General features: G+C 49.2%; 1 protein-coding gene across 2 annotated transcripts in view; it reads right to left on the reverse strand.

The window, feature by feature from the left end:
* Positions 1–3442: 3442 nt before the first annotated feature.
* Positions 3443–13807, reverse strand: part of EHD1 (EH domain containing 1) — a 32824-nt gene continuing 22459 nt past the window's right edge. For both annotated transcript variants that reach the window (XM_080985923.1, XM_080985922.1), the window contains exons 4-6: positions 8028–8440; positions 6917–7081; positions 3443–5368 (exon numbers count right to left, since the gene is read on the reverse strand). In XM_080985923.1, coding sequence (XP_080842049.1) covers positions 4844–5368; positions 6917–7081; positions 8028–8440 — 1103 coding nt within the window. In that variant the 3' untranslated portion in view covers positions 3443–4843. The remainder of the gene's footprint in view (positions 5369–6916; positions 7082–8027; positions 8441–13807) is intronic.

Here is a 13807-nt window from a genome sequence, read left to right on the forward strand (position 1 = left end):
ATACCAGGGGCAAAAGAACACATGCAAGCAGTGCTTTTTTTTCTGGGGGGATGCAGGGGGATGCATACCCCTAATTTTTTGTGTGAATCTTTGTAATTTTGTCCATTTACTATATTTATTTTTCCCAATTTGAACTATAAAATGGTGATTTCCTCGAGTCAAAATGAGAGTACCCCTAAACATTTTTTTTTAGGAAAAAAGCACTGTGCGCAACTGATTCTGTTTGTCTCTGTCCACAGAGTCATAGTCTCTGCGCGAATGGTATTTTCTGAAATCTCCCCTGTAGTATTGCTGAAAGTAATACATTCAGTCTTGCCAGCATGTACACCCTGCACTGATTCAGGCTGATCAGATGGCAGAGATAAGTTGCCACAGGCTGTCCACCCAACTTTACAGAGTTGCGAGGATAAAACAGGAAGAGAACTCTGGCACTTCCTAAAAAAGGAACTCACTGGAAATAGGAAGAGAACTCTGGTTCCTTCGAGGAAATAATTTGAACATCTAGGTTTGGCTCAAACTTTTGGGTGAAGAAGAAAGTGAAGAGGGTGGGGGAGAGATGGTGGTGACCAGAACAGATTATTGCATGCCTGAAACTCTCAAGTCCAAAAAAACTGCAGGGGGGAAACGAGGCTGATTTTCACTTGGGTCAAAGACCCAGTTTGGCACACATCCCCATGCACATTTGCGTACACGAAAATCACAGGCTGGGAGCCTCAATGGCACCCCTCTGGAGGTTTCACCCAGGGCAAAAAACATAGCTAGTCCCCCTGTGGCTACGGCTCTGAAAAACTGCACCCACACCTGACTGCAACTGGAATCCCCTCTGGCCCCCTGATCACCTGTCACAGAGCACTTGGCTTTGGTGAGGGCTGGGTGGTGGCACCAGACACACGCACACACACTGCCAGCCAAGAAAGTGCCCCCTCGCTGCCCAGCTGTGATCCTGGGGCAGGGGCAGATCAAGGCTTGACAAGGAGGAATCTTCCAGCTGCCATGGCCCCCACCTGCCTAGCCAGCCCCTTCAAAGCTAATGTGGCATTACAGACATGAGCCGGCTGCTCTGCAGGGTCTCTGGGCCTTGCGGGTCTCCACCCACCCACCCCCTCCTCGCTTGCTCCGGGCTGTCTCTTGGCCCCTGGGACCAGCTGTAAGCAAGAATGTTGGCATGAACCCAGGGCAAAGATAAGCTGGAATGCTTGGACTGCAGGAAACCCTTTTCTAAATGGGGATGGGAAGGAATGCCTCATCGAGCCGCACACCGGCATTCCTGGGGGTGACTGCACCAGACGGGAATCAGACCAGCTTCCAATCATAAAGTCCTTTAAGGGCACAAGAGAGACTTCCGTCTCTCTCTCTCTCTCTCTCTCTCTCTCTCTCTCTCTCTCTCTCTCTCTCGGCAGCCAGCGTCACTTTTCCCAGCACACTATCTCCAGTGAGTTAACGGGGTAATTTGCTCACACTCCCCAATAAGGACACACCCTTCTTCATAATCTCTTCATTTGCATTTCTACCCCCCCCTTTTTCCCTGGCCTGCTCCTCCTTTTGAGAGCCACCAGTGTAAAACTCCCCCTCCTCCACCTCACATCTAACTTAGTGGCTGTGCTTAGATGCAACACCTAAGCTGTTGTGTTTTTTTTTTTTTTGTGCTACATCAATTCCTCTCCCACCTTACGCAAGAGCAGAAGCCCCCCCCCCCCGTTTTCAAATGAGAATCCTATTGTGCAAACCAGGAAAAACTACTTTATTTTAAAATACGGCTTGTCTGAATGACCCACCTCCAAACCACAGTTTCCCATTCTGGCTGGCCCAAAGCCAATCCTATTTTAAATCGACTAATCAGCTGGATAGCTCGGTTGGTTAGAACATGGTGCTGATAACGCCAAGTTTGCAAATTTGATCCCCGTATGGGTCAGCTGCATATTCCTGCATTGCAGGGAGTTGCGCAGCTAGAAGATGATCCTCAGGATTCCTTCCAAAAAAAATCTATGATTCTAACTACACTTTGTCCTGATTTTGCTAGAACAGCAACTGGTGGTTTGTTGGGAACAGATACTTCCAATCACTTCCTTCTGGCTGAAGATGGAAGGGGAAATACCTGCTTATGAATTCCTAGCCTTGAGCTTTTTGAAGCACCTCAAGTTAGCAGTAAGAACATAAGCAGAACCGTTCAGGATCTGGCCCATCTAGTCCAGAATCCTGTTCTCACAGTTGCAACCAGATGCCTATTATGGGAAACCTGCAAGCGGGACCTGAGCACAAGAGCCCTCTGCCCTCCTGCGGTTTCCAGCAAATGGTATTCATAAAGCATTGCTGCCTCCGACAATGGAGGCAAGAGCATAAGCCATCCTGGCTAGTAGCCATCAATAGCCCTTTCCAGGAACATGTCCAATCCTCTTTTAAAGCCATCCAAGATGGTGGCCATCCCTGCCTCCTGTGGGAGGGAGTTCCACAGGTTAACGCTTTGCTGCATAAAGAAGGAATTTCTTTTATCTGCCCTGAATCTTCCAACATTTCACTTCACGGGATGGGCCATATGTTTTAGTGCTACGAGAGAGGGAGGAAAACCTTTCCTCTATTCGCTTTCTCCTGGCCACCTTCACTTTCAGGGTGAAGATTCCAAATATCTTCAACATTTCCATGACAACAGGGGAAACCATCACATTAACTGAAATAGCACTCTTTTTCGGAGATAAAAACCCACGAACCAGACAGGTGCGTTCTTTGACTCGTTATTTATATCATACAATCCTCAATGAAACGGAGCCGGGAGTTTTCTGCATTTGCAATACGCACAAACATAATTTGTACCTGTCAACACCCTGATACCTAACACGCAAGCTTCCTTGTCCTCAGAATTCAATTGTTGGCATGGATGCATAGGGGGATAGGACGGCTGGCTACATAAACCCCACCACATGGGAATCCCTTGCAGACGACAGCGGTGCCTGGAGACGGACATCCGGGTCATGCATCCACAGCAGTGACCAGAGGAGGAATGACCGGTGGGAGGAGCGCAGAAGAGAAGAAATACCTGGTGCATCTGCAGCAGCACAACCAGACGCCTTCATCTGCCCCAGCTGCAATGAAACATGTCTCTCCCATATCGGTCTCTACAGCCCTGGCAGGAGCTGCAAAGGCACACTCCTCTACTGTCCCCCAAGACAGACAAGATGCCAACTCTACGGAGCTGTGTCTTGTGGAGCCTCAGGCTAAGCAGGACTTGCAATGAATGGTCAGGGGTGTGTTCTGTGTTAAGTATTCTTCCCCACTGAAAGCACTACACCTTTCCAGGTTCATCCAGGTTGAAGTTTCTGGCTTTGCTGTGTAGCCAACGACAGCCCATCTTGTTGGCACTGGAGCAGCACAGGGTTATTAAACTTTTAAAATACTAAAGTGTGGATGTGTGTGTGTTTGGGGGGGGGGGGAATGAACAGGCAGCTGCAAATCTCCAAAAATCAACTTTAATGCAAGGGATGCAGGTGGAACATTCAACAGCTCCCTCCGCTTCTGACACCGAGCTGCACTTTTTACCCCCCTCCGAGGTCTTAGCAGGATCTAATCCCAATAAGCAGCTCTGGACAGACTCAGCCAATCATGTTCCATCTACAGGGTTAAGAAACTGGCCCATCTTCCTTCAACCTTCTGGCAGAGGGTGGGCGAAATCATTTATCCCTCCGACCCAAACACACAGAGAGAGGTTGAAGTCATTTTGGGGGTGGGGTTGGGGGGGAGGCTGTAATGCCAACCCCCCAACTATATATCTCCTTCCTTCCTTGGCAGGCCTGGAGGGTAACAAAGACCATCATAAGCCTCCCTTCTCTTCAGACACAACATACAACCTTAAAATCTTCAAATCCTTTTCCATGCACAAGTCCTGGATTTTCTGAGCCAAACAGACCGCAGGGTCTAGCTCATCCCTGGAGACCTCCACGCCCACTGTGGAGCCCACCCCTGCCAGAAAATCAGTGCAATATGGAGAACCCGCCCCCCCTTCCAATCAATGCCACCTCCCATCACCTCCCTATCAATTTCTTGCCCAGTGCCTGCATAGCATGGCAGAGGGTGGGGTGGAGGGTAAGGGGAGATGCATTTGGTGCAGTGTCAACCCTTTGCCACCGGGATGTGAGCAGCTGGTCCCATTAGATCCCATTATAGCACCACTTTGTAAAGGCACAGGGTGGGTGGGTGGGTGGGTGGAGGGGGAAGTGATGTAAAAAAAAACCACCACCACCTCTTGGGCAAAGCAGGAAGTGATGCGTCCGTCTGAGGTGTCAAAACAGGTGGTGGTGCATGTTCTCAGAAAGTGACTGTGATAGCGTGGGGGGGGCAGTGAGGAGGTTGCCAAGGCTGGGTGGCATCACCCAAGAAGTGGGGGCTGGCCCCACAATGATCCAGAGGCCCTGAACCAGGACCCGAACACCACTGGATGCGAGGAAATTATGGACACCCTCTCGAGCGTCGACTGGGAAAACGACCTGTGGGAGTGAAAAGCTCCAAGGTGTGGGCCTCAGCCCAGGTGAGCCCCTAGTCAGACAGGTGCTGGGACTGGCACCACACCTGGTGGGAAAAGGGGCGTCCCCACCGCTGAGGGCTCTCGTCTACAGAAGAGGATACCGACAGGAGAGAGATCCCTCCCCAGCACCACACAAGACAACCGCCTCAAAGATAGCAGATGTATTAAAACATTTCTTTAAAAAACGAAATCATCTGTGGGTTTGGGGTGGCGTCTTTTGTTCTCGTGGGGCGGGGGAGTTCAAAGTCGAGTTCCTGAGGGCAGGCGGCCCACCCAAGGCTGGGCAGAGTCAAGAGGCGGGGGCCCCTCCCGCTCGACAGGGAGGTGGCATCATTCATGCCTGCGCTTGGAGGGCGGCACCAGGTGGGAGGGCAGTTCGGCGGGCAGCTCGTGCCCCTCCAGCTTGACCTTGATGAGGTGGTTGGCAAGGGCAAACTCCTCGTCGTCCAGCAACCCATCCTTGTCCACGTCCGCCAGCTTCCAGATCTTGCCCAGGACGGTGTTGGGCAGCTTGGACTTGACCATCTCCTTCTTGGCGCTGGCGCCCGTGATCTTGCCGTTGACGGGCGAGAGGGTGTAGAAGATCTCGTCGTACGTGGGCTTGTCCTTGCTCACCACCCACTCTAGATCGTCAATGCCCTCGCCCGCCCCCTCGCCGTAGCCGTGGCCGAAGGGCCCGTTCATGGTGCCCTCGAAGGCCCCGCCCTTCACCACCTGCGTGGGCATCTGAGCCTCCTCCTGCCGCACCATCACCATCAGGCGCGCAATGTCGTTGGCCAGCATGTCGTCCACCGCGTCCAGCAGCTTCAACTTCAGCGGCTGGAACTTGCTGAAGTCCTGCGTAAGCAGCTGCTCCTGGGGGGACAAGGTGGGCATGTGAAGAGCATGAAGTAAAATCCAGCATTCCGTTCTTGTTTTTGTATATAATTTTTATTAAATTTTCTGTTTTACAATCTAAAGTACTCATTTTTTACATCCTTAAAATATAAATGATTTCCCTTCTCCTCTTTCCATGGTTCATTTTATGTATCATAAATCCCTGCATATTTTACAAAAACTATACCATTCAGCATTCCATTATTACATCCATCATAACTTATTTACACTGTTGAATTTATCTTAATGCTTCCAGCGTTTTCAGCTGTACACAGTTATTTCCCATATATTCAATAAACGTTTTCCAGTCATCTCTAAATGTATGTTCTTCTTGTTCTCTTATTCTATATGTTAAGTCTGCGAGCTGTGTGTATTCTGTCAACTTAAGCTGCCACTCTTCTTTGGTTGAGACCTCATTTTCCATTTTTGGGCTGACAAAACACAGGCCACAGTAGTGGCATACATAAATAACCTTTTTTTGACACCTGGGAATTTCAGTCTGAATTATCCCCAAAAGAAAGGACTCTGTTTTTTGGGGGGAAAGTACTTTTAAGCATTTGTGTTCAATTCATTATGGATCATTTCCCAATACTCTTTTACCCTTCTACAAGTCCAACACATATGAAAGAACGTTCCCTCAACCTCTTTGCATCTCCAGCACTTATCTGATTCAGTCTTAAACATCTTTGCAAGCCTACTCAGAGTTAAATACCATCTGTAAATCATTTTCAAGTAGTTCTCCTTCAAAGAATAACATGCTGCGAACTGCAAATCACTTTTCCAGAGTTTTTCCGCCCAGTATTCTGTTCTCAATAGTGGCCAAACGTCCCTAAGAACCTGGGAGTTCAGAAAGACTGCCTCTGGATCTGGAGGTTCCATTGGGAATGTTAACAAGCAGACTGGATGCTGCTGGGTCCCCACTAGTCCAGCCTCCTGGTCTCACTGTGGCTGAGCAACACTCTCCCCTCCCGTGGTTTCCTGCGACTGGTCTTCAGAAGCATTGCCGCCTCTTGACTGCGGGGGAAGAGGAGCCCACCTGCAGGATCAGTCCAAAGGGCCTGAGCGCAACAGCACCACTCTCCCCACTTGCTGTCCCCATAGCAACTGGTGCTCAGAGGCAGGAGGTCTGTGGTCCTTAAGATGGCAGGCAAAAATCACAACTGACATCATAAGGAGAGTCCAGCCACCAATTTTCAGCATCGTGATGTATCACCAGCTAAACATCGCGATGTATCACAATGTCTGAAACAAGGATGGAGCCATGTAGAGGCATTGGCTGGCTACACGGTTTCCCCCGCGTGATTCTTTCCAGGGCCTGCTCTTGTGATTCGCAGGGTGGGGGTGGGGAGAGAGTTAACAGGAGCTGCAGGAATCGAGAGAAGCATCGTTTGGCTTCCCGTACATTGTGATTTTTGCAACACACACAAACATGCGGCAAGACTCCAGGACCTCCTTGCTCTCCAGGCAAGCCCAAGTCCCGCCCGCTCCTGCCCCAAACGCACTACACAGGTCAACATCCCTCCATACCTGCATTTTCCTGAGGTTGGGGAAATCCCCCGGCGAGATCTGGTGCTCCCTCTCGATCTTCAGGTAGATCTCCCCCAGGTTGCTCACCAGCTCCTTCTTCTTGCTCTCCTTCCCGAAGACGTTGGGCATCTCCTTCTTCAAGGAGCTGATGATGTAGGCATGGACCTGCAAGGGAGGTAGAGAGCAGAGGCTGAGAACTCAGAAACTGCAGGTGACACAAGCGGCTGCAAAAATAAAATGATGGGCGGGACTAGGCCTGGTGTGGGGAGCCTGTCTCCCTCCAGATATTGCTGGACTACAAATCCCATCACCCCTGGCTTTTGGGTCGGGTGTCCTGGGGCTGATGGGGGTTAAGAGTCCAGCATATCTGGAGGGAGACAGGCTCCCCACACCTGGGCTAGATAACTGGTCTTCAACAGAAGGACAGCCCTGCCCATGCCATTCCAACACCAAGGGCCCCCCTTTTGCCCTTGGAAATGGGTCCCATCCTGCTACAGAGGAGTCCCAGCTCTCAAGAAGTTGAAGACCACTGACCTAAACAAGACATTGGATGAGGGTGAACCAATGGGCCCTCTCTGCCCTTGAATAAATTAAAATAAAATGCTGCCCATCTGACTGGGTGGCCCCAGCCACTCTGGGCAGCTTCTAACAAAATATAAAAACACCTGAGATCATCAAATGTTAAAAAACTTCCCAATACAGGGCTGCCTAAAGTCAGATAGTTGTTTATTTCCTTGACATCTGACAGGAGGGCATTCCAAAGGGCGGGCGCCACTACCGAGAAGGCCCTCTGCCTGGTTCCCTTTAACGTCACTTCTTGCAGTGAGGGAACGGCCAGAAGGCCCTCGGAGGTGGACCTCAGTGTCTGGGCTGGACAAGGGAGGTGGTGCCACTCCTTCAGGTATACATGGCCGAGGCCGTTTAGGGTTTTAAAGGTCAGCACCGACACTTTGAATTGTGCTAAGAAACATACTGAAAGCTTTCTCTCCTGCAATCCAGGGAGCCACCTGGGATGGGCACCCTTCCTCCATCACTGGGCAGCCAGAACACACCTCCCCGGCCTTGAAGGAAGGGAAAAAGCTCCCCACCACCACCCGGGACGGGCACCCACCTTGGCCAGCCTGGCTCGCTTGATGAGGTCGTTGAGCTTTCTTAAGGCGGCGTTTCGCGGGAGGGACTGGATGTCCTTGAAGAGGTCTTGCTCCTCCGCCTCGAAGAGCTTCCGGTTGTCTGGGATGAGGAGCGGGTGGGACCAGAAGGAGCCAATGTAGACACGCACCACCTCGGGCGTGTTGATGATCTTGCCCAGCGACCACATGAGGGCACCGTAGACCCGCATCAGCTGCTGCGTCTCGATCTGGTCCGCCTTGTTCAGCACCACCCGGATCTTGTCCTCGTGGTTCTTCAGGGCCTTGATCACCTCGGAGAACTCGTCTGAGATGTCCAGCTTGTGGGCGTCAAAGAGGAGGATTATGCGGTCCACCCTCTCCGCAAACCACTCCAGGACCGCCGCAAAGTCGTAGCCTGGGGGGGGGGGGGAGAAGGAAGGCGACATAGAATCAGAGAGTCGGAAGGGCCCCCAACCCCCTGCAATGCAGGAATACGCAGGCCACCCATATAGGGATTGAAACTGCGACCTTGGCATTATCAACACCAGCTGAGCTAACTGGAGACGCAAATTTTATTGAAACAACTGCCAAGCATAAAGTGTTGTCTTCCAGGACTAATACATATCCGGGTGTTTTGAGTCTTGCATGCAGTCATCAGCAGGGCAGCAAAACGGGCTTGGAAAATATTTTAGATTGCAGATTAAAGCTCACATCAATCTAGTGGTTCCCAGTTAGCTAAGTACTGCGGACCCCTGTTTTTCAGAAGCCAAGCTATGGACCTTCTGCTTCCGAACCTTTCGATATCTATATGGCAGTTTTTGTTATGTCAATGGTGCCATGGGTGGGTTACGCAGACCCCCTGCGGTCCACAGAGCACCAGTTGGGAAGCACTGATCTACAGCATGAAAGGGGAGGGTCTGGAGCTCATGGGCAGAGGACACCTGTCCTGCATACAGAAGGCCTCCAGTTCAATCCCCACGAGCATCGCCAGGTACGAACACCCCCAGCCTGACCCCCTGGAGAGCTGCAGTTGTCAGTCAATGTAGACCCAGCCTCTCCTTCCCTCCTAGGTGTCCAAATTTATTTTAAGCTGTGTTTCCAAAAGCCTCATTTATTTTGTCCTGCCTTTTCCTTAATCTAGGCTGCGTTTCAGAGACTTGTTCTTGCATGGACAGCCTTTTTATTTATTTTAATTGGCCTCAGTTTTTTAAACATGTACACGGTGCTTGTACTATTGGATTTTATAAACAGTTTTTGTGAGCTGTATGCTTTCTTGGACACACTACCCCCCCCCCCAAAGCAGCCTGTTAATTCAAAAAGGGTCAGCTGAAAAGCAAGGTGGGTTGCCATCCTGGGTGGATCCCACGGGAGATCTGCAGCAGTGTACAATTCAGCAAGCTGATCCAAGTGGAGACAAGGCAGTAGAGGCAAGGCAGGCCCACCTTTAACCTTCCATGCTACAAGCTAAAATATAAATTCCTGGCTGGAGATATAAAGGCAGCAGCGTGGCTTGCTATCTATTGAAAGGTATTAAAGGTACCCCTGCCCGTACGGGCCAGTCGTGTCCGACTCTAGGGTTGTGCGCCCATCTCACTTAAGAGGCCGAGGGCCAGCGCTGTCCGGAGACACTTCCGGGTCACGTGGCCAGCGTGACGAAGCTGCATCTGGCGAGCCAGCGCAGCACACCGAAACACCGTTTACCTTCCTGCTATAAAGTGGTACCTATTTATCTACTTGCACTTAAGGGTGCTTTCGAACTGCTAGGTGGGCAGGAGCTGGGACCGAACGACGGGAGCTCACCCTGCCGCGGGGATTCGAACCGCCGACCATGCGATCGGCAAGCCCTAGGCACTGAGGTTTTACCCACAGCGCCACCCGTGTCCCGAGTATTGAAAGGTATTGGAAGACACTAAATGCAGACCTATTTTGAGATCTGGACCTCACAACGCTGGGACTTAAGACCAATGGACCAACAGACAACCCGCATCCAAGACAGTCATGCAGACAAAAACCATCACCACTTTTCAATCAGTCTGGCTTGGTTTTATTACATATGTAATATTGATGGAACATGGCTTATGGGCTCTGAGGACACATGGAGGTTTGTGGGATGATACTTTTGCTGAAAAACTTAAGGTTAAAAGTTAAATGTAGTTAGACATCTGGTTCTTCTCTCTCTCTCTCGGTGTGTGTGAAAAGAGATTGTTGAATATTGACTGTTGCTTCTAAATGGTGCTTTTAAAAAAATAAAAAAAAGGACCGAAGACATCTCTTCTTCGCCTGTGCCCCCAGGCCTATTCTTACCATTTTGGACGACTCCCCAGAGCCAATACAACACCCCCGCCTGTGCACTGGGACAGCCAGTTCAGTTTCCCAGCACAGAGGGGTTAACAGGAAGCACAATGCTGCTTACAGGCACTTCTGCTCAATGGGGTTTCCCCCGTTTACATTTCCAAGCAGGCCCCCCCAACTTCCCTGCACTTGGACTCAAAACACACAGATTGTGTATAGAGCTGGAAACAAGATGGAGCCCAGTCTCTGCTGCATCCCATAAACTATACATGAGACAGCAAGCATATACTGTTTCCAGAGGGGCAGCTGTGATTAAGTTTGCTGCAGGGAAAACGTAACAATGCGTGGCATTGCAGGCAGCGTTTGAAATTCGCCAGGCGCATTTTGCACCTGGCTATCGGCCACTTGCGACCAAGTGAAAATGCCCAGGTGCCAGGATGCAACTTTCAAGCCATCTGCGCCCGAAATGGCAGCTAGGCATTCCACTTTGGCGACTGTAACCCTGGTTTAAGGAGCCATTTGGCGCCCAGCTTATATACCCGAGTTTCTAACACTGGTTGCAGGGGGTTGGACTAGATTAATCACCCTTTGGCTCCCTCCATCTCTACAGTCTTATGACAACCTCATCAACTAACCATTTAAACCAGTATTATCCTCTTAAGGCTTTCTGGGAGATGATCTATAATGAATTGAAAAAGGTATTTAAATATACCTTCTTGAAGAAACCAGAGGCCTTTCTCCTGGGCATAGTCGGCCAATTGGTGCCAAAGAAGGACAGAACTTTTTTCATGTATGCCACAACAGCAGCAAGAATACTCATTGCAAAGTATTGGAAGACACAAGATCTACCCACTCTGGAAGAATGGCAGATGAAGGTGATGGACTATATGGAATTAGCGGAAATGACTGGCAGAATCCGAGACCAGGGAGAAGAGTCGGTGGAAGAAGATTGGAAGAAATTTAAAGACTATTTACAGAAATATTGTAAAATCAATGAATGTTAGAATGATGTTGGATAGAAAGTAAGTGGTTTCTAGCTGTAATACTATAAGGGAATATGAAAAATGGATTATTAACAGGTAAAAATTTAATGTTATAATATTTTAAGATTTAAGACTTGGATAAACAAAGAGGGGAAGTATTTGCTGAACCAACAAACCGAACTGGAATACAAAAAAGGGAGGCGTGAGGAGGTCCGGGAAATAAGCTAATGAAAAATATGTAATGGAAAGATCGAGTTGTTTTTAACTATTTTTATTTTGTATTTTTCTTTTTTCTATTTTTCTTTTGTAATATTTTGAAAATTTCAATAAATATCTTATATATAAAAAAAACACCAGTATTATCCTCAAGGGAATTGTTTTCAAACTATATAAAACCTTCACAACAATTGGCCACCCCTCCCCTTATCTCATTAAGACTAAAATAGGAGGAAGATTTTGGAGAAGAGCTAGGGGAACAACTTTTAGCTCTCTGTCTTGCTTGGAGGGGCAAGGCCTGCTCAGCATGCTGGCTCTCATAGAGTATGGGGGATTCACAATGTACACACAATGTTCATGTGTACATGGAACCCTCATTGGAACGGAACCTCTGCATAAGATGCAATTGTACTGCATTCTAAGACAGAAATCTCAGCTGGCCAGTGGAGCTGAAGGAACACCCCCATCAAAAAAAAAACCAAGCTGTCAATGCTCCTGCTTTACATGTGAGGAGGTCTGAGGCTGAGAGAAGGAGCAGTTGAAAGAAGTGGCTTCTGCATGGCTAATCACAAGAGTAACTTTTTTAAAAAAGGGAAGAGAAATGTTTTGTCAGCACTGAAGCATGCAGTCCCGTTCTACAGCTGAAGAACAGCAAAGCTCAGAAAGGCACAATCTGGCTATTGTGGGCTGACTGAGTTTGCATTTCTCTAACTTCACAGATGGGCTGGTGATGTTGGGCTCCCCGCCTCAAGGGATTCGACAGTCACCAGCCAATCCATAGCGTTGCAGTGTTTCTCAAACCTGGGTCCCCAGCTGTTGCTGGACTACAACTCCCATCATCCTTAGCTAGGTATGACCAGTGGTCAGGGATGATGGGAGTTGTAGTCCAACAATAGCTGGGGACCCAAAGTTTGAAACACTGCAAGAAATGCAAATGCGGCCAGCCCAGGACACTGGCCAGAGGTTCCCCCAAATAGACATCAGACGAGCCCTGCCGGATCAGGCCAATGGCGGCCCATCAAACCCAGAATCCTGCTCTAACAGCAGCCAAACCAGATGCCCCAGTGGGAAACTGGCAAACAGAACTCAAGAGCACAAGACTCTTCTCCCCTCTTGTGCTTTCCAGCAACTAGTATTCAGAAGCATTTACTGCCTCTGACCACAGAGACACAGCATGGTAGTTAGTAGCCACCGATAGCCTTGACAGACCCTCCAAGTATTCCTATTTCCCAGGGACAGTCCCAGATTTACAGAAGCCATGACAGTTTCTGATTTGATCCAGATGTCCCGCTTTTCCTTAGGATGTCTCTATTCCCATCGGAGACATGTTGGAGGTTAGGGAGTTATCTGACCCGAGCCATCTGAAGGCAGCCCTGTATAGGGAAGCTTTTTTTAATGTTTAATGTTTTATTATGTTTTTATTCATGTTGGAAGCGGCCCAGAGTGGCTGCAGCAAACCCAGTCAGATGGGTGAGGTATAAACAGCAACATTAATAAATAATAATAATAATAATAATAATAATAATAATAATAATAATTGAATAGGATGTCCCACTGGAAGGACAGATCCTGAAGCTGAGGCTCCAATACTTTGGCCACCTCATGAGAAGAGAAGCCTCCCTGGAAAAGACCCTGATGTTGGGAAAGATGGAGGGCACAAGGAGAAGAGGACGACAGAGGACGAGATGGTTGGACAGTGTTCTCGAAGCTACCAGCATGAGTTTGACCAAACTGCGGAAGGCAGTGGAAGACAGAAGTGCCTGGCGTGCTCTGGTCCATGGGGTCACAAAGAGTCGGACACGACTAAACGACTAAACAACAACAAATTTTCATCAGAGAAATGTTGGAGGGTATGCCTTGATAACCTGGCTCAGCTGTTTGGGGGTGGTCAAGAAGCCTTTTTTTGCTGTTAAATGGGTCAGAAGCCATTTTCAACCTACTGAAGAAAAGAGACTAAGACCTGCTTCAGGTCGACCCTTGCAAGTCTGAGCACATCTAAAGAATTCCCCCCTCCCCTTGTTGGCTTGCCTGAACCTGCCTCTGGGTTTTAACCCAAAGCCCGGAATTGTCCCCTTGCTCTGGACTCGCTAGATGCTTGTGGCCCTGCTGTGCTCAGCTTGATCTCCTGCCCTGACAATCTTTTATCTGCTCATCTCATGCCAAAGTCAGCCAATTTACAGACAATGGGTTGAAAACAGGAAGTGGGGGGGGGGAGACTTTGGGAGGGAGAGATGAGCAGCTGCATTTGCAGAGCCTGTTCACTCTTGCTAACAGAGCTTCACACAAGGAAG

This window comes from Podarcis pityusensis (genome assembly GCF_964106645.2).
Source record: "Podarcis pityusensis genome assembly, chromosome: 16".
Lineage (NCBI taxonomy): Eukaryota > Metazoa > Chordata > Lepidosauria > Squamata > Lacertidae > Podarcis > Podarcis pityusensis.